Below are 25,118 nucleotides of genomic sequence, written 5' to 3'. Positions count from 1 at the left end.
CTGTGATGCTGGAATCCACCCCCAAACAGCATCACTTTCAATGGTGTTTAAACTAGAGAGCCCAAATTCTCCTTTTAAATCCACCTTAAAGGGAGAATCTGGGGTCCCCAGTTAAACAACACTGAAAGTGATGCTATTTTGGGGTGGATTATCCCCCACCGTGAAACAGCATCACTTTCAGTGTGGCATAGTGGTTAAGAGCAGGTGCATTCTAATCTGGAGGAACCGGGTTTGATTCCCAGCTCTGCCACTTGATCTGTGGAGTCTTATCTGGGGAATTCAGATGAGCCTGTGCACTCCCACACAGGCCAGCTGGGTGACCCTGGGCTAGTCACAGCTTCTCAGAGCTCTCTCAGCCCCACCCACCTCACAGGTGATTATCCCCCCCCCCTCACAGGGTGTGTGTTGTGGGGGGGGGGGGAGGGCAAGGCGAGTCAGTCTCACATGAGAGGAAGGGGTGGGCACGAATCCAAGCCTTCTTCTGGAGTGGGACCACCCAGCCGTTCATTTAAAGCAAAGCCCGCCGGGAGCCTCCGCCGGCCGAGAGGAGGACGAGGAGGGGCGCCAAGGAAGGCCCGGAGGCCGCCTCAGAGGCCGCCGTGAAGCAGCAGCAGCAGCAGCAGCAGCCGGCCCGCCTCGCTCCCCAGCCCCTCGGCCAGGCCCGGCGGCTCCCGCTCCGTGCTGGTGGCGCGGCCTGCCCCGACCCGGCCCCGCCAGGCCCTCCCAGCCTTGCCCGAGGGGCGGCGCCCTCCCTCCCTCCCTCCCTGCCAGCCAACCGAGCCCATCGCCGCCCGGCCGGGCTCCAGCGCTCCTCCTGCCTGCCTGCCTGCCTGCCTGCCTGCCTGGGCGCGCCGCGGGAGGAGCCTGGCCGGAGCGGAGCGGGCGGGGGGGGGGGGGGTCTGGCGCTTCCGGGCCTGCTCCGGCCGCGCAGAGGCGGGGAGGTGAGCGGCGGGGCCGTTGACCCGCGGGGCCCGGTTGGGGGTGGGGGGTGGGGGGCGGGACGCGGCCGGGCTCACGGTGTCCCCCGGGCCGGGAAGCGGCTGGGCAAGGGAGGGGCCTCGGGGAGACGGGCGCCCCCCCCGAAACGGAGCCCCTTTCTGCGCGCGTGGGGGAGGGGGGGCGTCATGGGCCCGGTCGGGAGTCCCCGCGTGACGCTGCTGGGAGTTGTTGCAAGGAGGGGCGGCGGCGGAGTGGGGGGGAGGGGGGGGAGACGAGGAGGAGAGAGCCCCCCCCCCCGCATCTCCTGCTGCTGGCCTGGCTTCGTGCCTCTGGGGGCTGCGGAGGAGGGCTTTGCACCCAGGGGCTGCCTGGATCCCCCTCCCGGGCGAAAGCTCTGCCCTCCCACCCCCACCCAGAGGCTTCCTCGCAGGGACAGTTGGGGTTACGCCTTCCCTTCCCCCCCCCCCCCGGCCTGCTGGGTCCCCTGAAATCTGACCAATGGCCATCCATCATTCGGACCCTTTGGGGGCAAGACGGTCATGTCCGTAGAAGAGCCCCTCCCTACCTGGGGCTGCCCAAGAGCAGCGGACCCCCCCCCCCCCGGTTGATTGGTCCTAGGAAGGAACCCCTCTGCGTCCTCGCCTAGAGATGTGTGGGTCCCCGCCTGGAAGTCTTGGAAGCAGAGGAGGCACTCTTCTCCTGCAAGCAGAAATGCAGCTTGTCAGCCAGTGGTCTTTGGGCAGTCTTCCTGAAATGAATCTTTTATACAGATGGTGCCGTTTGCGTGAAACCCGATGAAACCTCCCCTTCAAATAAGCACAGCATAAATCTTGCGGTGTTATGCTTATAAACGTGAGCGTGTTCTTTTAACGGGTGTCAATGCTGCTTACACCGTGCCTGCAGTTTCAAGGAGGGGCCATCCAAAATGCTGAACAAGGAGGCATTTGCCAAACAAACTTTAGGTGATGAATCAGCAGCTTTCTCTCCCTCCTGTGCCTCTTCCTCAGTGCACTGTGGTGAAAAATATTTCTTGGTGCTCTTTGCTTTTTCTCAGAAGTGAAGAGGGAGACCTTGTGATAACCCTCCAGCAGCTCCCAGCCTTCCAACTCTTCTTTTGTTTACATGTCCTAGACGTTGGTTCCTTGGGCTGTGCAGGTTAACCCCAGCATGTCTGCTTTATTTTCTTTTTAATCTGCCACAGAAATGGACTCAGTGCATGATCCTGCTCCAAGCCCCAAGTACGCTCCTCTCGGAAGGTCTCAGCTAAATGCTTCTACTATGGAAAGCCAAGGTGAGGAAACCTGAAACCCCTTTCCAGAGATTATGTTGCCTCTGCTCCTTTTTCCATCCCAGGTGCCAGTCATCTCAGGCAAGTGAACTGTGAATTTAGTGCAGAGCTTTCTTCATTGCAGTGTGCCCTTTACAGAAGAAGGTGGGGGGCTAGGATTGTCCACAGGCTGCAATTATACCCACAATTGATGTTAATTGTCCCGTGTAGCCTAATGTGCTATTTTTTTTTCCTTTTGGAATCAGTGGGAGGATTTATCTGTGCAGCCCAGACTTTTTTTCCTTTTGGAATCAGTGGGAGGATTTAACTGTGCAGCCCAGACTTCCCCGGGGGGGGGGGGGGGGGGGGCTTTCAGGAGAGACTCCATCTTTGAACGTTAAGGCCTTTTCAATAGCAATTCCCTCCTTGTGGAATTCCTTGCCCAGGAAACCTGTCTTCTGATGCTTCGCAAGTTGGGTGAGATTTCCTTATGCAGAAGGGCTGTTTAGCCCCAGAAGGTGGCCAAGAAACAGATTTGGCAGAACTGATGTGATTTGTTCTTTCTGGTTGCTTTGGTGTATTTTATTGATGAGCATTTGAAATACGGGTCAGCCATCACAAAAGTCCTGGGGGGTAGGGGCATTATTTTGGAAACAGGCATATTGCTTAGGCTAGCTTTTGACCTTGCTATGAAAATGTATTTGTGAAAGCTGTGTTTCCCCTGCCCAGTGTGGTGAGGGGGTGGGGTTTCATCAGGGTGCCCAGGGCTCTTGTTTCTAGTGGATATCTTTAATTAGAACTCCATTTCTGAATTTTGTCGCAGAGGAGAGAAGCTGCTGTGCATGCAGAACTCCTCAGGATCTCTAGATTGGCATTTTAAGACTCCTGACCCCCACAGGTGTCTCACTTGGGGCAACAAGCTGCAGAATCTTCCCACCTTAAATCGGCTAACAGATGAGCTCAGCCATAATAAGTTGCTGGAATCCACATAGACCTGCCTTGGAAACTCCGGCCGCTGAAAGGTGGATCTGTGAGGACAAGAAACTTGCCTGCCTGTTTCGTAGATGATTTGTATTGGAAGCCCTATTGTACACCCTTTCCACAAACATGTAAAATGTTTAGAACTAAGATGTCTTCTTAAAATGTAACCTCTCTCTTGCTAAATACTACTTCTGTTTTGTAGCAGAGAGAAAAGCAGAAAGCATTTTGGAACTGCAGAGATGCGAATAGGCCTGTCTGCTGACACTATTTCCTTTTCTGGAAACAGGAGAGTTAATGTCACAATTGACAAATGCCTTGAAAGCCTAACAGAGCATCTGAAAATATGTTCTTTGCTATTTTTAGTATCTCTCCCTCCTCTTCTTCCAGCAAGCAGCCTTTAGTTTGATAGACATGCATGTTATTTTCAGGCATATTTTCGGAAGGAGCATGCACTTGCTGGCTCTGCTGGTACAGGATGCTGTGAAATGGCTTGGATACTGAAGACTGGAATCTTTTAAGCACCTCAGTGAAAAGTTGTGGTTCAAGGGGGAAAAAGCCTTTTGCCTAAAAGCCGGGTGGATGTTATGGCCCATGACTATGTAGATTTTCCATCTGCTTCTAAGCCGAAGCTCTCAGTACACAGTGCTCAGGTTCAGGTTTGGGTGCAGACTACACTGGTCCCCCAACCCCCTGTCCCAATGCGAAGGAGTTGCACATTGTCAGACACCAGTTCCCAAGGGGGGAGCAGGTGCCCCATCGTTTCAGGGGAAGGCAGAGGTACCCCTCTGCAATCCATACTTCCCAATGCTTGGAAGTGCAAAGCAAGCAGCTGCTTACCAAACTCATTAGTCTGTGCCGGAAAGCAAAAGCAACAAGCCAGTGAAGAGAAGCATCCCCATGAGAAGGTTCCCACATCCCAATCGGGAGAAATGACAGGATCTGGCTGGAACAAGGCCAGGTCATGACCTTCTGCCCCCCCTAAGCTGTCTCCCCGGGGCCTCCAGGCTTTCAGGGTATACACGGTGAAACTGATGCATTAAACGAGAAGCCTGAACATCGGAGGCATTCTCCCCCTCAGGGAAATGATTCCAATCAACTAGATACAGTGAGCAGCCTTGGCGCATTCTAGAGTCCAAGATGAGGGTCATTTCATGTTGCTCCTGCTGATCCACCGGAGGTCCCCTTTTCAGGAGGTTGGAAAGAAACATAAGGTGTACAGAGCTGTAAGTTTTAGGCAACTCAATTTCCTCCGCCACTTTGTTTATAACAAGCACTACCTCAAAGGGCCCTAAATAGCAGTGGCCCAGCTTGCTGCTAGCCTGTGTATCGTACAGATTCTTGGTGGAAATATAAACCAAGTTTCCTGCCTGAAAGCAGGCATCCTGCATTCTTGTCAACTTGGGACATATAAGTCTCTTTGGCCTGAACCAAAACCTTGTAGATATGGGGCCAAGACTTTTGAATGTGCCCCAGCCAGTCTTGCAGGTCCCTTGCTGGCCCTTCTTCCTCCCCCTCAGCAATGGAAACAGTTTCCCCTCCTGACCACAGACCACTTGGGAAGGGGCTGTCCAGTACTCTGATGCACAGAATATTGTAGGCATGTTATGCAAACGGCAGAAGGTCAGTCCAGTTGCCCTGATGATAATTGCTATAGCATCTCAGGTACTGTTGCAACACCTTGTTTGCCCTTCCCACCTGGCCATCAGTCTGTGGATGGTAGGCAGAGCTTAATCCCTGCTCAACACCTAACAGTTTCAAAAAGCATCACCAAAATGTGGACACTATTTGGGCTCCTCTGTCAGAAATGAGTTTGCTTAGAGTTGAATGTAGTCTGTAGATACGATTCACAATTTAGCCAACTTCTGTGCTGTAGGGAGTTGCTTTGAGGGCACTAAGTGGGCATGTTCTGAAAACGTGTCCTCCACCACCAAATCACACGTGTCCTCCACCACCAAATTTTCCCTTGGCTGGGGAGGGCAGGTCGATGATGAAATCCATGGCAGTCACTGACCAGGATTTCTGAGGAGTCTCTACTGTAAGAAACCAGAAAAGTCCAGGCCAACAATAACTTAAAAGCTCTTTATTGACTGGCAATCATGATCTTCTACAGACAATGCGGAATCTGAGCAGACTCTCCCCAGCTGCTGTTTTTACAGGCAAACGTTTTCCCGGGGAAATCCCGGCCCAAAACAACCCTGCTTTCCTATCCCACTATTCCCACCAAGACAGAGATTCACACAGTATAGAAGCCAAAGATGGCAAGCACGCAGCAAGGTTAAGAAGGAGATACGAGCTGGTCTGGGCACAACGCCCAGATGAAGGAATGTAGACTCAAGGTTGACTTCAGGCTGTTAGCAAACCGAAACAACCTTACATCTACAGGTTTAAGACGTGTCTGGGGTTCCCCTGGAGCCCATTTGGCCACAGCACACGGGGCACCCTCCTTAGCCTCCACATCCTGACCTCCCCCTCATAAGGATCACAGGCTTCCTCTCCATACTTTTGCATAATGCCTTCAGCGTGGGAGGGAGGGAAATATACCTTCCCTTTGATGCATTTCAGGAATGCTCTGCTCCATCCCTGATGGCATTTTGGGCATTACACAGGACACAATATTAGTGCTGATTCTCCCACCCAGCACATTGTGGGAGAAATTGGGAGCAACGTGATGGCTTCCAGATGACATGAGGATCTCCTGCCGCACGCTGTTCACCATGACTATAAAGTCTTTAGTAAAGGCTGTCTGCAATTGTACATATGCACAATTTATTTGAGTGTGGGAGGAGATTCAGTGTCAAGAAGAAAGGTATTTAGCAGTTAATGGAGAAGACTTGCGTTTCAGATCTTTCTTTGAGCGAAGCATGTAAATTACCCTTGCCAGTCCCTCATAAAATAAATTAGGGAGTGATTGAGCTGACAGCTTTGACAGGATTTGACAACAGTGGTTCAAAATGGAGCTTTTCATATATAGAACTTCTTAATTTTATTCTGATAAAGTCATACATGCTGTAAATGCCAGGGGATCAAGAGGCAAGTTGAAGAAGAACTGAGGGTGGGCAAGACAGCAGGCAGGAGAGGTAGGGGGAGTCAAGAGAAATGGGCTCTTATAAATCTCCAGTTGTATAATTGTATAAACTCTGCTGTTGCTCTGCATTGCTGGCGTCGGGTGAGCCAGGGTGGCTTGTGTGGGTGTTGGGAGGTGGGAGGGTTGTCACGGGTGGGGAGCCTGGAAGTGGGCCTAGCAGCCAGACAGACCTCGGGGCCAGGCCAGGCTTGTGGGTGAGTCGGGAAGGTGGGCGAGGCATGGACGGGTTTGCTGCTACTGTTCAGTCCTGGGGCGGACCGAGATGGCTTGTGTGGGTGTTGGGAGGGTGGTCGTGGGTGGGAAGCATGGTAGTAGGCCAGGTGGACACCAGCCTAGGCAGTGGACTGGTCTTGTGGGTAAGTTGGGGCAAGATGAGTGAGGTACCAATAGGTCCACCACCACTGTTCCACTGCTTGGTACCTCTGAGGTGGCTTGTGGGGGAGGAGTGTAGTGGAAGAGTTGAGGTGGGGGAACCTTGCAGGTGGCTGTGGGGTGGGTAGTTTTGGGAGGCGTCGGGTGGGGCACAAGCCAATGGCCATGCAGAGCATACTGGGCTTGCGAGGGTATGTGTTTTGCATGGCGATTGGCTAAAAGTTTGTCGTTGAGGATTCAAACCTTTAGCCAGTTATATAAAGATAAGACAGGTAGCTAAATATCTATCCCAACTGCCAGAGCCCAGGCAGAGATGGATCATCACTCGAGCTAGATGTAATGCATTCCCCTCTGCTGTTCTTGAGGGCCAACAGTTGAATATTCCACTTCAAGAGAGAACATGTGCAGATTGTCAGGATACTGTTGAGACCCTCGCGCATATTATATTTTCTTGTCCGAGGTATGCGTTACCAAAACTCTCCCTACTTGTCCTGGCTCTAGGGAATAAAAAAAGTTGCTCGGAGCATACAAAGACTATTCACCTGCTGAATGATAGAAAAGACGGGATAACGAGAAAAACCACTGAATTTTTATTAGAAGTTCTCAAGTCAAAGACTTAATGGAAGTTTGACCACCTCTTCGGTACCAACCTTACGTGCTTTGTCCTGTTTTAACACCCACACTGTCCTGTATTTTGTTTTATGTTTACTGATATGCCTAATAAAGGTCTGTTGAAGTTGATAAGACAGGCATCACTGAAACTGGTGGGATGAGTCTGTTGACTGAAATGTTATAATTGAGAGGTATGACCTATTTCAGAAAAATAGACCAACTAGGAAAACAGGGAAGAGTAACATTATATGTCAGGGATGATTACACCTGTGAGCAGGTCCCTGACTTCAATTCTGAAAGCCAGGTTGAGAGCATCTGGGTAAACATTAAGGGGGAGAGAAACAATGATCTCATTGTGGGAGCCTGTTACAGACCCCCCAAAATAGCGGTGTTTAAATATTTGAAGGGACATCATGTTGAAAATGGAGGAAGCTTGTTTTCTGCTGCTCCAGAGACTAGGACTGGAGTAACGGATTCAAAGTACAGGAGAAGAGATTCCACCTAAACATTAGGAAGAACTCCCTGATGGTAAGGGCTGTTCGATAGTGTAATACACAGCCTCGGAGTGTGGAGGAGTCTCCTTTGGAGGTTTTAAACAGAGGTTGGATGGCCGTCTGTCAGGGGTGCTTTGATTGTGTCTTCCTGCATGGCAGGGGGTTGGCCTTGTGGTCCCGATTCTTTCACTAGCCTCACACACACAAAGGTAATTAAAGCTGGCAGTCATGACCACTTCCACCAGAATTTTGGAGCAGTGATGAATACTTCAAAACCATGAAGAATCGAAGATGGTTAGGCAGTGGATGAGAGTAAGTACAGCGGAACCTCGGTTTTCATTGCCTTCGGTTTTCATCGATTTTTTCAGTGAAAAATTTGTCTCGGTTTTCACCCATTTGTAGTCAGGTGCAGGGGTTTGTGGAGAAAAATCACCCAGACAAAGCTGTTGCAGGCCGTGTCTGCAACTTGTTTAATGACAATGTCTTGCCCCATTTCAGACAAATCTTAAAGAGGCGTCAGAAACAGACCTCTTTGGACAGCTTTCTGGTGCAACATTGGTCCACTGGCTCTGAAGCTTGTCCTAGTGTTATTGTTTGTTACTGTTTTCAGCATTAAATACTATGTTTATTCACAAAAAATGTGTTTTTGGTATGTTTTTTGGAGTGCCTAGAACGGATTAATTGGATTTACATTGATTCCTATGGAAAAGTTTGCCTTGGTTTTCATCAGTTTCGGTTTTCATCGATTCTTTTCGGATGGATTACCAACGAAAACCGAGATTCCACTGTACATCTCAAGAAGATCTGATTAACATACTCAAAAATGGGTGTGGAGGAAGCAGTCACAAGGGTTTTTGGAGGCACTGCTGTTCCACAATCTCTGTGAAGAAGTGAAAACATGCATTGTTTTCAGAGGTTCTGAGTGAACACTGCTGTGCTGTGTGTCTCGTCACAAGAGCTAAGGGGGTGAGCTTTTAAATTATGTATTTGTTTTGTCAGAGCTCATTTGGTGGTGAAACTGGAGTCTTTGATGTAAACATGTATGAGGCATAGAAATTCTCCACTCTTGTAGGGAGAAAGAAAGGAGATGCAGCCAGTGGAGCTAATAATGCTTAGTATGTCAGTTAGGGGTGTGCATTCAAATATGCTGAACTGGGAAAAACACTATTTCAGGTACATTATAGTTCCAGGGCGGGGTGGGTGGGTGGGAGAGGTAAGACAGTGGCACCAAATGTTCAGTTTTCCTTCATTTGGGGACCCATAACATTGGACCTCTTCACTAACAGGGGAGTTCTTGAAAGGAGATACTGGTACCACTTGCAGCTCCACTGAAATTGTGCCTCTGTTTAGAAAAACAACCCCCCCCCCCCCACTCCTGATGTGATTTGCCATAGGTTAACATGGAGCTATTCCCTTTAAGGTAGTGGGGAAACTTTCCAGGGTTCGGGGGGGTGGGGGTGGGTTGCTATTTTTTTAAGATAGAGGCTCCAAATTTGCAGCACAGTTGCTGGTGCGTCTCCTTTCAAGAAACCCTGAGTTTGGTGAAGACTGGGTCAGGGGGTATAAATGTTATGGGGCCCCAAAGTTGGGGACTCCCTCTTTGGGAACTCATGAAATTTCATCTTCATGAAACTTGGTGGTTTTTGTAAGGCAAGTCACCTGTAGCTATGCTTCAAAGTTGGTGGTTCTGTCTCAAAAAAACTGTCTCCCCAAGAGCCCTGCAAGGTTTCCCACAATGTTATATAGACCCCAAAAGTTTCAGGTATTTGAAAAAAGCTGGCAGGGTGGGGGACGATGATAACTCCATATTGGTATGGGGTGCAGTTTTTTCCCCAGACTTTCTTAAAATTTTCATGTCTAATAAATTTGGATCCAAAAAAATACCAAAAAGAATTGGTGCACTACCCTAAGGTGTTTTTTATGGAATATCTTTAGACGCTCTTTTTACACAGTTGAACAAGGCCCCTTTCAACTGGTACCAGTAGACCAGTGTGCCAGCATAGTGCATGTGACATGGGCATCTGTGAAACATCAAAGTTGTGATGAGCTTCTTTGACTAAAACAGGACAGGGAGCTCCAGAATAGTTTGTTGGCAGTGCTGTTAAGGGAATTGACTTGCATTCAGGAAAGCCATCCTCTCAGAGGCCTGATCCACACAACTGGATGCACCACAAAGCTCCTCATGTACCAAACGCATGTAAACCACAAATCCCTCTTAACTGTTTTTTTCTTTTTCTAGAAACCATGAATGGGGAATCAGAGGATCTCTTTGAGGAACTGGTGGAAAGAGCCAAAGCAGGAGAGTCCAAAGCACAGGCAGAGGTAACTGGCTCATGCATTGACACCTCATCTCAGAAAGGGTTCACTTATTATAGTTCTGAAGAATTACTTGATTTCTGTTGCTTTAAAAAGAGTGCTGGGCTGGGTTGTTTCCATGGCAAAGTTGCCACACCCAGGCACTCAGCGATCCTTGTCTGTGTTCGGCTGGGGTTTTTCCTCCACATCTGTTCAGAGATGTTCCTCCACTCGTCTGCTGCTTAGAAGGGGAAGAGCAAAGCATCTCCTGGGTGCCCTGGCAAGGAAGATGTCTTTCTGCTCTGGCAAATGCCAGTCATGGCCCAGCTCCATCTCTTGCCCTGCAGAGTTGCAAATGACTAAGCTGGGTCAGAATGTGCCCGTGGGTGCCCACTCCATGGATGCCATATCCACATTCTACCTCCAAATGTGCATTACTGGGTCAGGGCAAAGGAGTGTCAGTTGCATTGTCTTGTCAACTGGGACATGTTCCCCTTTTCCTGTCATCTGCCAAATCCTCTCATATCCGAGGAGGAGGAGGGGGAGGGGGGGAGGAGGAGGAGGAGTTTGGATTTATATCCCCCCTTTCTCTCCTGCAGGAGACTCAAAGGGGCTTACAATCTCCTTGCCCTTCCCCCCTCACAACAAACACCCTGTGAGGTGGATGGGACTGAGAGAGCTCCGAGAAGCTGTGACTAGCCCAAGGTCGCCCAGTTGGCGTGTGTGGGAGTGCACAGGCTAATCTGAATTCCCCAGATAAGCCTCCACAGCTCAGGCGGCAGAGCTGGGAATCAAACCCAGTTCCTCCAGATTAGATACACGAGCTCTTAACCTCCTACACCACTGCTGCTCCGCCACTGCTGAAAGTCAGCGGAGGGGGGAGAGGGGAAGGGGGCCATCATCTGGTCGAGTCCCACCCACGCTGGGGGGGAGGGGAGGAAGAGGGAAAGGGCAAGTTCATATATTTAGTCCAGATGATGAGCCCCTTTCCTTCCCCTCTCCCCCCCTTCCCCCCAGGGTACGTGGGTCACTTCTGCCAAGATACAAGTGATGACTGCCCATTGGCAGGCTTTTCCAGTAGCCCTTTTAATGTTTTGGAACCATTTTCCAGGGGATAGTAGAAGAGCCATATTCCTTCTGCAGTTCTAGATGTAATGCAAGTTTGAGGTTTTTTGAGAATGGTATTTGGCTGACAAGAATAAGGTTTTTATTTCAGTACTGCAGCTTTGAGGCCATCTGCTTGGATTTTGGAAGCTTATTATTGCTGGCTATTTTAATTGGTTTGGGTTTGAGGTTTTTGTCTTGGTTTTACCACACTTGCAGTTTGCTTCATGAAATGGAGCATTATAAAAATAGATCCTCTTGGGGCAGCTGTTTTTCCACACAAACATTATCCTTATGAAATAGCTTGCTTCAGTCTGCCCTGGCGTGGTACTTTCTCCTTGGTGAAAGAAACAAATAATGGTAATAGGGAGAGTCAACTCTAGTCACTGCTGAGAGCATTACACTGGTTTACCAGTCAGGAACTCTCCCTGGGGCATCCTTTGATCTTTAGGGGAGGGGGAGGGATCTCTGATAAGAATTTGTACCACCTACAGCCCTAGGATTCTCTGGGGGAAACTGTGACTGTTAAGCGTGTGTGAAACCAATTTCAACATGTAGTGTTGTCCTCTACTGATCTTTTTTTGCTGTACCAAATAATTGCTCATTATGGTAAAAAATGGACTAAATTTATGAACTTCCTGTTTAAATGAAGATGTTGGTTCAGGTCCTCCCTATACTCAGGGGGAGAGATTGTGTTGCAACCACTGGGGATGCTGGTCAGCTGTGGAGGGGCCAGTAGGGCTTTGGTTGTGGAAGGCCACCAGTGCTGTCCTCAGGAACTCGGGTAGCGGATGTTAGGAATGCTTCTTCCCCGCAAGACACTCTGGCTGGTCAGAGTACACAGTGCTGAGCTGGATGGATGAGCCGGTGGTCTCCGTCTGTCTTGAGGAGCTTCTTCTCTCCCTTGGGGATGTCGGCCCCTCTTGTTCTTGGCCCCCATTCTTTTCTTGTTTCTCCACAGACATTCACATCGGCATTCAAGGCAGCTACTTTAGCTCAGTGGGAGCAAAGGTGTGAGCTGTTTAAATGAACCTTGCTCTGTTTTGTAGGTGGGGAAGCACTACCTGAACCTAGCAGAAGACCGAGATGAGGAGCTGAACAGCTGCAAAGCAGTCGAGTGGCTGATCCTTGCTGCTAAACAGGGGCGAAGGGGAGCCGGCAAACTGCTGAAGCAGTGCTTAGCAGAGCGAAGAGGTACAACTCCCTTCTGGTCTTTAGCCATATCTGTTTACCAGACCTTGGCATCGAGTTGCCTTTGGGGAGGGGGGCAAGCACGTTGGAAGGCCAAGTGTTGCTGACTCCCCGTAGAAATTGGATCTGTGGGAGAGAAACTTACTGAGGGAATATGCACAGCCATCAACTACCAAAGAAAGGAAAATGGTACCATAAGTCCTAACAATACTTTCCTATGACAGGCAGACCACAGAAATGTACCCCTGGTACATTTAGCCCGTAGGAACTGAGTATTGGAGAAGAGTTAAGAGCTGTTCTGGGGAGGTTAAGTTAGCCAGGAGTGAGTTTTTGAGGATGGAGAGATGGATCTCTCTGACAGGAATGTGAGTCAAAGGTCTGAGCAGATACCAAAGCCATGGTGATCTTTCCCTGCCCAGGTAAATGCGAAGTTACAGTGAGTGTCACAAAGGTCGATTCTGCACAACATAATAATACTGGGTTACATTCAGTATTTTAGAATCCAGTTCTGTTTTATCCTGGTTTCTCCCTTCACATGGGTGCCTGTTTCCGTGAAGGAATCAAGTTAAGACCGGGAGGATAGCCTCATTTTTGACCATCTTTGTAAGTCTTCTTGTATTTTATTTTTTAAAATTTATATTTGTATTTATATCCTGCCCTTCCCAGCAGGGCTCGGGGGGCAGACAATATAATACCGTCAAACATAGTAAATCAGTAACAATAACAGCAACTATAACAGCAAAAGCAGCTACAGATGGCAAAAAAGCCCCACCCCCCTCCTGCACCCATGGGAGGCCAGTGGTGATAATGGCCGTGCCTACTGGCCTGGAAGTCTTGCAGGCCCTGCAGAACTCATTCAAGTCCCACAGGGCCCTGATCTCACTAGGAAGCTTATTCCACCAGGTAGGGGCCAGGGCTGAGAAGGCCCTGGCCCTCGTGGAAGTCAACCAGACAGGGATCCTTGGGGCCAGGGATCTCCAGCAGGTTTCCCTCCAACAAGCAGAGGGGCAATACGGGGAGAGACAGTCCGTAGGTATGCAGGTCCAAGACCGCTCACAGACTTAAAGGTTAACACCAACACTTTCAACATGATCCGGTACTCGATCAGCAACCAATGGTGTTGATACAAGACCAGTGTAATTCGGTCTCCACTTGACGCTCCAGAGAGGAGCCTAGCTGCCGTGTGCTGAACGAGCTTTAATTTCCGGGTTACAGCAAAAGGAAGGCCAGCGTAGAGTGAGTTACAATAATCCAGTCTGGAATAATTGTATTAATATAAAGTATCATTTTGTCCATTTAGGTTGACCTCTAAATATTTTGTCTTATGAAACATCACTTCCAGGAATCATATCAAATGTCTGTTACTTCTTGTTTAGTTAAAAACTTCATTGTATTTTCCATCAATTGACTTTGTATCCTGCAAAATGTCCAAATAATTCTGTTTGGTCCATCAAATATTTTGTGGAAAGCTGAGTATTGCTTAGTACCACATCATCTGCACAGCTTTTCATCTTAAATTCTTCTCCATCTATTTTCAAACCTCTGATTCTTTGATCTTGTCTAATCTTTGTCGCTAGCAGTTCCAATAACAAAAAAATAATAATAATAGAGATAGTGGACAGCCTTGTCACTTTCCTCATTTTGTAATTCTTCTGTTAGAGTGCCATTAATTAATATTCTTTCTTTTTGTTTGGTATATATTCTATATATCCAATTAAAGAATTTTGGTCCACATTTTGAGTACTCAAATGTTTTTAACATAAACATCCATGAAATATTATCAAAGGTTTTTTCTGTGTAGAAAAATAAATGCCATTTTTTTCTTAATGTTAACAAATTCCAAAACATCAATTACAAAACGAACATTATCTTTCATATATCTTTTAAGTACGAAACTGGTCTGATCTTGCTTGAACGTTTCTTGTTAAATTCCTGCTGGCCAATTACCCTCTGGTGTATGGTGGGACCGGAAGCATATGCCGGAGGAAGAAATCTTGTTCCGATGCACTTCCCCTTTGCAGAGCCTTGTTAAAGAAGGCACATCGGGGCAAGATTTCTTGTCTGGACTGCTTCCTTTTGTCCCAAGCCGGCTTCTTGCTTTCCTCAGGAAAAGTGAGAGCACTTCTGACGTGACTTTTCACGCCAGTGGGGTGAGGGTGGGGAACACGCTGCAGTGGGCAATCTGTCACTGAGAAACCCAGTGTGACTGGTCATACAGGAAGCTGCATGTGATGGAAGAAGAGGAAGAAGAAGAAGAAGAAGAAGAAGAAGAAGAAGAAGAAGAAGAAGAAGAAGAAGAAGAAGAAGAAGAAGAAGAAGAAGAGTTTGGATTTATATCCCCCCTTTCTCTCCTGCAGGAGACTCAAAGGGGCTTACAATCTCCTTGACTTACCCCCCTCACAACAAATACTCTGTGAGGTGGATGGGGCTGAGAGAGCTCAGAAGAGCTGTGACTAGCCCAAGGTCACCCAGCTGGCGTGTGTGGGAGTGTACAGGCTAATCTGAATTCCCCAGATAAGCCTCCACAGCTCAAGCGGCAGAGCGGGGAATCAAACCCGGTTCCTCCAGATTAGATACATCAGCTCTTAACCTCCTACGCCACTGCCGTGGGGTTGTGGCCACTTCTGGGAAATAGATCACTGACCTACTGAAGACCATGGGACTTCTGAGTAGGCTCTCTTAGGATTGTTCCATATATGACTGGGTCATCAGAGCCACAAACTTGCCTTGCTGGTGTCCCCAAATATGGGGGGTGGGGTGGGGTTGGACATCTACAGGTATCAGATGAGTAAGGTAATGAGAGAGTGGTCAACCCCACAAATGTTTTTTTAAGTGGCTCAGGAAACTTGTATGTGGATGTCATTGGTGGCCAGAGATGCCCCAAAAGTTCAGCCCTGGGATCATAGTGGAATTGCTTGTTTAAGTTTTCTGCACAAGGTCTGTGGATTTCCTGTGCAGTAAAATTAGTTGCCTTTGAGGACAACGTTCCTCTTGTTTTCTGCATATTTTGTTTTTGCAAGACCCACTTCTATGCTCTTTTGTAGAATTTTGTCAAAGGGAGTCTTTATGTCCAAGATTGTCTGTTCGTTCTCAAAAATGATTCCTTCTGTAAATAGCAGAGTCGCTACAAAGTCCTGCTTGCTATAGCTTAATAAAATGTGAGTGTAGAGACTACACAAGGAAGAACATGGTTGCTGGAAACATTTTTATCAGCACATTTTGTTCTTTCAAAATAAGCGATGAGCAACACTCACTGCTTCATACACACTCCCCACTGTGACAATCGTACCTGGTTCTTTTCCTTATCTTAAGGCATCACTTCGGAGAATGAGCAAGAAGTGAAGAGACTGTCGTCTGAGACTGATTTGGAAAGAGTTGTGAGGAAAGCTGGCTCGGTCATGTACTGGAAGCTAAATCCAGAGAAGAAGAAGCACTTGGCTGTTTCAGAACTGTTAGAAAATGTTGACCAAGTAGATGGCGAAGGTTTGTATCCTGATTCACTGAATGATGATAGAAGTTATAAGCTGTGAAAAAGGCAAAGTCTGTGCTGGGGGGATCATTAGGAAAGGAATTGAGAATAAAACTGCAAAGATTGTCATGCCCTTATATAAAGAAGCTGTGAGTGCTGACGCACTTAAAGGTACTGTGTTCAGGTTCTGAGTTAAGCCACATCTCAAAAAGGATATTGAAGAGATAGAAAAAGTGCAGAGAAGGGCAACGAGGATGATTGAGGGACTGGAGTACCTTCCTTATGAGGAGAGGCTGCAGCGGTTGGGACTCTTTAGTTTGGAGAGGAGACGTCTGAGGGAGGATATGATTGAAGTCTATAAAACTATGCCTGGGGTAGAAAATGTGGACAGAGAGAAATTTTTCTCTCTTTCTCACAATACTAAAACTAGGGGGCATTCATTGAAAATGCTGGGGGGAAGAATTAGGACTAATAAAGGAAACACTTACTTCACCTGGCATTCAGCGTGTGATTGGTGTTTGGAATATGCTGCCACAGGAGGTGGTGATGGCCACTAACCTGGATAGCATTAAAAGGGGCTTGGACAGATTTATGGAGGAGAAGTCGATTTATGGCTACTAATCTTGATCCTCCTTGATCTGAGATTGCAAATGCCTTAGCAGACCAGGTGCTTGGGAGCAGCAGCAGCAGAAGGCCATTGCTTTCACATCCTGCATGTGAGCTCCCAAAGGTATCTGGTGGGCCACTGCGAGTAGCAGAGTGCTGGATTAGATGAACTCTGGTCTGATCCAGTAGGCTCTTTCTGATGTTCTAATGATTTTTATTTCACCAATTGATAAAGCTGTTGTATTAGTTGACAGTTCTGTTTTGGATCCCTCCTGAACTAGTTCTTTTGATTCCTAGCACCTCTGGAAGAGCAGGTGATGCTTTACATCTTCTAAATGACTTCCTCTCCACTTTTGCTTCCCCATTTTCTGATCACATTTGTATTTTTGAGGGCAGGTGGTGAGAAGCGGCCAGGCCCGGTCCCAAAGTCTGTCCAGAAGCAAAGAAGAATGCTGGAGCGGCTGGTGAGCAGCGAATGTAAGGGTGCCTTTCCTAGATCTCAGTACGGAGGCTTTCAAAATTGCTGGCCAGCAAGAAAGACTAGCTGAGATATTTTAGCTCACATGGAAGTTTTTAATGTGGTGAGCCTTAGGTGGCCTTCCTGAGTGTAAGCCATTGAATTAAATGGGGCTGACTTCTGAGTAGGCCAGTTTTGGATTGCTCCCGGTCTTACTTTCCTTAAGGCCTGATACAAAGACCCTGTTATGCAGGAAGAGATCACAAAATCCAAAATTTTGTGTTTAGGATCAGTGTTCTGCCAGTAGCACTCTGCTCATCTGCTTAGCAGCTTCAGATGGCCACAGTAAGGGACAGGAGCAGAAGATCTGTTTCCTCTCCCCAGGCTGAAGATGTTTGTTTATCTTCACAACAACCCTATGAGATAAGTTAGATTGAGGGGAGAGTGGCTGGCCCGAGGGCACACAGTGGGCTTTGTGGCTGAGTGAGGATCCCCAAGTCCTGGCTGCCGTTCTGACTGTTGCATCCCCCCCTGCCTGACCCTTCTTTCGATGGCCACCCTGCATAGCAGCAGGCAAGACGATCACTCTGCTACAGAAAGCGAATGTGAAATGATGGCGGAGGAAAACAAGCCTTTTAGTTCAGGCCAAAATGGACATAGAAATATTTTTTTCTTAAGAGAAAGTGCCCAGGAGAGGCAGAAGGATGTGTTACCCTGACAGATTGCAGGGACTGGAAATCTGAATAGCAGAACGCACACAAGCTTCCCCTTTCCATTGAGCAGAAGGGGCCCGACATTCCTCCTGTGGGAGGTCGTTCCATAATCGTGAGGATGCCACCAAAAAGGCCTCCTCTTCTGTGTCCGCCAGATTGGCCTCACCCTCTGATCTCAGCTCCCTCACTGGAATGTGTGGGAGGAGACAGTCCCACTGCATGAAGGGCTTTGAAGGACAAAACCTACACCTTGAATTGGGTTCCAAAGCGGATCAGGGGCCAGTGTAAGTGCTCTAGTGTTGGGGTCCTATGCTCCCAAGCAGTTAGCCCCAAGCAGCAGTCTCGCCACCGCATGCCACACTATCTGCAGCTTCTGAACACCCTTCTGGGGTAGAGTAGTGCATATTGCAATAGTCCAATCTAGATGTAACTGAGTCATGATTACTGTGGCTGGATCTTGCTGACTGTGGCTGGATCTTGCTGACACACCAGCAAAAGCTGGGCAGAAGCACTCTGAGCTGTAGCAGCCACCTGGTTTTCTCAAGGTGACCACTGTGTCCAGCAGCACCCCCAAGCTATGCACTTGGCTTTCAAGGAGATTGCAACCCCATCCGAAACAGGAGAGATCACAAGTTTCTGGTCTGCCTTCCTACTAACCCGGAGCACCCCTGTCTTCTCAGGGCTGAGCTTTGCCTTGTTCACTCTCATCCATCCAATTACTGACTCCAGGCTCCAGTTCAGAACACCAACAGCATCCTTGGAATTAGGTGGAAGAGAAAGGTAGACCTAGGAACCACCTGCATATTGGTGACATTATAGCCCTAATCTGGATTCTAATCTGGAGAGCCAGGTTTGATTCCGCACTCCTCCACTTGAGTGGCAGAGGCTTATCTGGTGAGCCAGATGTGTTTCCGCACTCCTACATTCCTGCTGGGTGACCTTGGGCTAGTCACAGTTCTTCGGAACTCTCTCAGCCCCACCTACTGTTGTGGGGAGAGGAGCTTGTAAGCCACCTTGAGTCTCCTTACAGAAGAGAAAGGGGGGATTTAAAGCCATGCTGCTGCTGCTGCTTTTGCTGCTGCTGCTGCTGCTGCTGCTGCTGTTCTTCTTCTTCTTCTTCTTCTTCTTCTTCTTCTTCTTCTTCTTCTTCTTCTTCTTCTTCTTCTTCTTCTTCTTCTTCTTCTTCTTCTTCTTCTCCTTCTTCTCCTTCTCCTTCTCCTTCTTCTTCTTCTTCTTCTTCTTCTTCTTCTTCTTCTTCTCCTCCTCCTTCTTCTTCTTCTTCTTCTTCTTCTTCTTCTTCTTCTTCTTCTTCTTCTTCTTCTTCTTCTTCTTCTTCTTCTTCTTCTTCTTCTTCTTCTTCACTTCCAGATGACCCCCACCCCCAGTGGCTTTATGGAGATATTAAATAGCAAGGGGGTTAAGATGGAACTCTGCAGCACCTCCCAGCCTATTGCCTGCAGTGCAAAGCGGGAACCCCTCAACAGTCGCCCAGATAGGACTCAGACCACTGTAGCCCAGTGCCTCCTGGTCCAACTGCTGAGAGCGGGCTCAGAAGGGCGCTGAGAAATCCAGCCGTTCTAGCACCCTGGGTCTGAAAATCATAGAAACTATAGATTTGCTCTAAAGTCTTTATTTTGATTCGAAAGGTAGACATAAGCAAAGACGAATCTGAAGATTCCCGCTCAAAACTACTGCCTGTATTCCCCCAGGTTCCCCGCCCCCGTAGCCAAGCGGCTCTCTCGATTCCCATGACAAAGCATTACAGGCTTGGGAACAGTTCACACTTCCCACATGGTCAGATGGGCCCTTGCGGGCTCCCGAGGCCGCCGGCAAAGGAGAGGGCGAGCGCTGGGCGCCTGCAGAGATTCCAGAAGCACCGGCCCCCTTGCAAGTGCCCCCCACCCCCCCGCTGCCAGGCCCAGGCCCGACAATCACATCCCCCCCCCCCGCCCCGCCCCTCTTCGTCGAGGGCATCGGCCAAACCCAACAAAGCGGCCTCTGTTCCAAATCCTGGCCTGAAGCCCGTTTGAAATGGGCCCATAAAACCTGAAAAGTAGCCGCTGCTTCTAGCACCTTGCCCAAAAATGGAGGATAGAAGATTGGTCAACAATTTCCAACACTCCGGAAGGGGCTTTTTTCAAAGCAGGTCTAATCACTGCTTCCTTGGGCCCGGGTGGTTCAACCCGCCCTTGGAGAAGCATTTGCCATTCCTCTGACTCGTTCAGCAAGCCCCCCCCCCCCCCCCCGGCACTCTGCCAGGTTGAAGAATGCAGTCAGTAGGTCTCTCCAAGGATTTTGTGCTCAGGATCCGCCAGCTGAAAAGTATCCATGTAAATCAGACAAGCAGGTGCCAAAAGTACATGCTAGGTACAGACCCAGGGTAGATCTGGCCAGTTTTGCCTTGTCTGTGTTCGGAGTTTCCCTGCACACTGCAGCTAACAGCAGGTGCACAGTCCCATTCAGCTTAATGTGTTTAGGGGGCGTGTGGTGTGGGAGGAAGAGGAGCACAATCCCTTTCTTTCTCCCTCTTTGCTTTGCAAACAAGGGATGAGTGCAGTTTCTGCAAATCTGACTAGAGGTGCACACGTATTTTCTACTGCTGGCAGAACCTCTGAGTAGCCGGAATTGCCCACGTAGGCACATTCCTCCATCAGCTCCATCCAAGACTTCAGTGACAACCTGGGGTCTCACTAGATCTGATTTAGCCACACTTTAACCATGTTTAATCTTCATATACCTTCGGGGCTCCTCATATTCTCTTAGCTGTTGAGTAGGTGGGGCATCTGGGGCAGTCCCCTGTTTTCTGTTTGATTATAGGGCTTAGGATTTTGTGGGGCTGCCATGAAGGATCCCAGAGGAGCTCTCCTCCAGGGTGGGGGTGGGGGTGGGGGTGGGGGTGGTGTGTGTGTGTAAGAATGAGGAGAGAGTTACTGAAGTTCATTGCTCCCGCAGTTTTCCCCAAACTGTAGCAAAGATCTTGAGACCATTCAGTAATCCATTTTTACTCATTTTTTTTATTACTTGGGAAGCACCAGCCTCACTAGTTCCTTGCCTTTGCTGACCTCCTGCTTGTTTTGACCACCTCCAGCAAAGAGTTACATTGCCCTGGATGATTTTGTTGAACTAACCAAGAAGTACGCCAAAGGCATCATCCCAACCAAACTCCTTGAGCAAGATGAGGATGACGATGAGCTGGCAGGCAAGAGTCCAGAGGAGCTTCCACTCCAGCTCAGGGTGAGTGTCGGAGGGCTGCCTCCTGCCCACTGTTCAGGTACCCTCTTGGAAGGGATGTTTTTCTCAAAGCAGGACCTGAGGAATCATTCCTGTTCAAACCATTGCCTAGTCATAGATCTGAGGGGGTCCTGCCTGCCTGTTTATGCCTCTTTGGTCTCTGGGGTTCAGCGTTTTTTTCCCGTCAGTGTAAGACCAATTTCGTTTCAACTTGCCCTGGCAGATTTGTGCCATTGACCTTTTGAAGATCATACTTCTCATTTCTTCCTCCATATTAAAAAATAAGCATAGTCCAGATGCTACGGTAGAAGGCGGTCATTGTGCTGGGCTTCCTGCAGCTTGACCTCTAACTGACACACTAAATTTGTGGTCACATGCTTAGGAACAAAAAAAAGGTAAATATCAGGATTATCCTGGATTGACAAACCTCACGCCAGGGGACGTGGGGACATCTGCCTGTTCAGGATCCCTGTTCTCCCCCCCCCCCCCCCCCAGAAGCATGTTTCTTTATTCCATTCATGGCTGCATACCTAAGAAATTGCCCCGTTTGTTTGTACATTAATTCATTGGATTGATGCTCCCATTTGTTTGGTGGGTACACCTGACAGCTGGTCTGTAAGAGTCTTTGCTCTTAAAGCAATAGTGAAGTCGTGGTGCCAATGAAGTTTTGCTGTGGAGCTTCCAACACTTGGGTACTAGAGGGGCACCGAATGGAACATCAGCTAGTTGAGTGTACATACCAGCCCTAGACGGTGCATTGCTTATTCAGAGGTTAGTTGTCTGGGTCCAGATTCTTGATAGACACTTGAAGCTGAGTTTTGTTAGCAGCTCTTTCTTCAGGTAAGTGTGGAATATCAGAAATGACCTGAGACCAGTCAGTGTATTCTGAAGTCCTGTTTGACCTGAAAGAAACTATGTTAAAGTTTTGGTGTGAAAAGGGGGACTTGACGGTTGGGACATCTGCTGTCACCATTAGTCAGTTAATTAAAAGAAACAGCAGCTTAGCATTCTCCTCTAGAGCAAGTTTTGGTTCAGTTTACTTCCACGTTCTGTCCAGGAGGCACACACAAGTTTCTGACCCTGTTGCATTCATTCCCTTTCAGATTATCAAGTATCCCCTTCATGCCATTATGGAAATCAAGGAGTACCTCATAGACATTGCTTCTAAAGCCGGAATGCACTGGCTGTCCACTATTGTTCCCACACACCAAATCAATGCGCTCATGTTCTTCTTCATCATCAGCAACCTGACAATTGACTTTTTTGCCTTTTTTATTCCATTAGTCATCTTCTATCTCTCCTTCGTTTCCATGGTGATCTGCACCCTGAAGGTCTTTCAGGACAGTAAAGCTTGGGAGAACTTCCGAGCCCTCACGGACTTGCTGCTTCGTTTTGAGCCAAATCTAGACGTTGAGGAAGCAGAAGTGAACTTTGGATGGAACCACTTGGAGCCGTACCTTTACTTCCTCCTGTCTGTCTTTTTCGTTATTTTTTCCTTTCCCATAGCAAGCAAGGCCTGGATCCCCTGCTCCGAGCTGGCAACTGTCTCCATTTTCTTCATGGTGACGAGCTACTTAAGTTTAGCCACGAGTGCGGAATCTTACACACGGAGAGCACTGCTGACGGAGGTGGCTGCAGGCGCCCTCTCCTTGCTGCAGGTGGTGCCTGTAAACTTGGGGCCGCTTAGACTGCTGGGAAAAACCTTTTACAGTATCCCTCTTGGCCCTGTTTTGGTGTTCAACATGAGCTTCCCTTGCCTTTTGTTTCTGTATTTGTTTTATCTGTTCTTTAGAATGGCAAAGATGAGGAACTTCAAGGGCACATATTACTACCTGGTTCCTTACTTGGTGTGTTTCATGTGGTGTGAACTCTCAGTGGTTATTTTGCGGCACTCGACTGGCATCGGCCTGATTCGTGCTTCCGTTGGTTACTTTTTGTTCCTGTTTGCCCTTCCTATTCTATTGATTGGCATTGCACTGATGTGTCTCATCCATTTCATAAAGTGGTTCATAACACTGGAACTAGTGAAGATTGTGGTAACTCTGGTGGTGTGTGTGGTTCCTTTGCTATTCCGGTGGTGGACAAAGAGCAGCTTCTCCATGGTTGGAATGGTCAAGTCCTTAACAAAGAGTTCAATTGTGAAACTCATTCTTGTCTGGATAACTGCCATAGTGTTATTCTGTTGGTTTTACGTCTACCGCTCAGAGGGAATGAAAGTATATAACTCTACCTTGACATGGAATCAGTATGGGTTTTTGTGTGGTCCGCGGGCTTGGAAGGAAACCAACATGGCCCGAACCCAGATGTTATGCAGTCATCTAGAGGGCCATCGGGTGACCTGGACTGGAAGGTTCAAATATGTCAGAATCACCGACATTGACAATAGTGCAGAATCTGCAATCAACATGCTTCCCTTTTTTATTGGAGATTGGCTGAGATGCTTGTACGGTGAAACGTACCCGGCGTGTGCCCCTGAAAACATCACCCTCGAAGAGGAGGAGCTGTGTCGTCTGAAATATCTGACCAAACATGACTGCCACATGAAGCGGTTTGACCGCTACAAATTTGAGATCTCCGTGGGCATGCCTCTCAACAGCATGGATGGGAACAAGGCGAGAGAAGAGGAGGACGCCACCAAAGACATTGTGCTGAAGGCCAGCAGTGAGTTCAGGAAGGTGCTGCTGAACTTGAGGCAAGGGAGTGTCGTTGAGTTCAGCACTATCCTGGAAGGCCGCCTCGGCAGCAAGTGGCCGGTCTTCGAGCTGAAAGCGATCTCCTGCTTGAACTGCATGGCTGAACTGCTGCCTGCCGCCAGGCATGTCAAAGTGGAGCACGACTGGAGAAGCACAGTTCAGAAAGCACTCAAGTTTGCCTTTGATTTTTTCTTTTACCCGTTTTTGTCAGTGGCGTATTGAGCTTGAATGGCGCCATTTGCATTGCCAAGACCAAAGAGTTGACTTAAAAGCTCCTATAACAAGGTTGAAAATGAATGCTAGTAGGATTATGTCCCACACTCACTTGGCTGTTTATAAAATTCGTGTGCCACTGACAGTATCTGCATATTAAAAGCTTGAGAACGGTGTTTCCCACAAGGGTCTATTTCTCTGGTGGATTTTAAAAGCACTTTATTCCGCAGGTGAGGCGTCTCTCCCCTCCTGCATATTGCTGCCTGTGTAGCTCAAAGTTGACTTTGTGGGTGACGGCACAGCCTAGTCTCAATTTCTGCTGTGGTTACTAGGAAATATCAACAGTGTCATTGGTTGACTATGGTTATGTTGGGACCCGCACCATCAGAACTGACCAGAATTGGACTACGTGTTGGAGGAGGAGAACGGTCATTGGTTGACTATGGTTATGTTGGGACCCGAACCATCACAACTGACCAGAATTGGACTACGTGTTGGAGGAGGAGAACGTGCAAAAAGAAATGGCTGTTGTGAGAATGGGTCAAGAGCTTGAATGGCACCGCTAAGGGGAGGCAACGCATAGGGATTTTGACTGAGCATTGAAAACAAATCTCTCACTATTGGTCTGTGCTTATCAATACAAGCGTGAAATTAAAATGTTAAAATATGCAGTGAAAAGATTTTACGTCTTGTTTGAACTCTTTCATATGCTTATATTTTTTGCCCTTAGTTCATAGTCACTTTAGGATGACCTTGCAGGTTTGAAGGAAGGAACCATGCAGAGGTAATTTGCCTGTCCGCATTGTGACCTTGGACTTCACCAAGTGCTGGCCCAGGGTGACCCTGCTGAGCTTCTGGGGTCTGGGGGGCCTGGGCTAGCCGTTGCTCACTGTTTTTTCTTTGTTTGGGGGTTTTTTGTTTATTTTTTGCTGTCAAGTCATAGCTGACTTATGGTGACCCCTGAAGGGAATTTCAAGGCAAGAGACATTGAGTGGTGGTTTGTCCTTTCCTGGTAGTCCTTGATGGTCTCCCATCCAATTTCTGATCAAGGCCCATTGAGTTTAGATTCTGAGATCTGATGAGATCAGGCTGGCCTCAGCTGTCCAGGTCAAGGCACTAACAAAACTGTTCTAGCTGGGTTAGATTCTGTGTCAGCTGTGTGAATGAAGCTGTGGACTCTTGGAGGAGGACTCTTTTGGTATGAAATGGAGATCCGTAATATTTGCCGCAGGGAGGGAATCCCATGTGCCCCACCCCCAATCGCGCCCTTAACCGCCTTCTTCCCTCAGTGGCCCCTTTCTCTGCTTTCCAGGGGCCAGTAGAGCTGGGCAGCGAAGGGAATAGCGGAGGCTTGAAACAGCTTCATAACCTCTTTGGAGATCCAGCAGGGTGTAGT

The 25,118-nt window shown here is 48.3% G+C and overlaps 1 protein-coding gene across 2 annotated transcripts; it reads left to right on the top strand.

Annotated features, from left to right (window-relative positions):
• Positions 1-497: 497 nt before the first annotated feature.
• On the top strand, positions 498-24,402 carry WFS1 (wolframin ER transmembrane glycoprotein). 2 transcript variants are annotated; one of them, XM_048510111.1, is made up of 8 exons: positions 498-941; positions 2,141-2,230; positions 9,990-10,072; positions 12,199-12,343; positions 15,653-15,823; positions 16,812-16,892; positions 20,674-20,819; positions 21,920-24,402. In XM_048510111.1, exons 2-8 carry the CDS (start codon positions 2,143-2,145, stop codon positions 23,729-23,731), a joined length of 2,526 nt encoding a protein of 841 aa, XP_048366068.1. In that variant the 5' UTR covers positions 498-941; positions 2,141-2,142; the 3' UTR covers positions 23,732-24,402. The 2 variants fall into 2 exon arrangements, with proteins under 2 accessions (XP_048366068.1, XP_048366067.1); XM_048510110.1 differs by lacking the exon at positions 498-941 and adding an exon at positions 983-1,901.
• Positions 24,403-25,118: the final 716 nt, after the last annotated feature.

The sequence above is a fragment of the Sphaerodactylus townsendi genome, linkage group LG10 (genome assembly GCF_021028975.2).
Source record: "Sphaerodactylus townsendi isolate TG3544 linkage group LG10, MPM_Stown_v2.3, whole genome shotgun sequence".
In the NCBI taxonomy this organism is placed as follows: Eukaryota; Metazoa; Chordata; class Lepidosauria; order Squamata; family Sphaerodactylidae; genus Sphaerodactylus; species Sphaerodactylus townsendi.
Note: the sequence above shows the minus strand (reverse complement) of the source record. Positions and strands in the feature narration are given on the sequence as shown.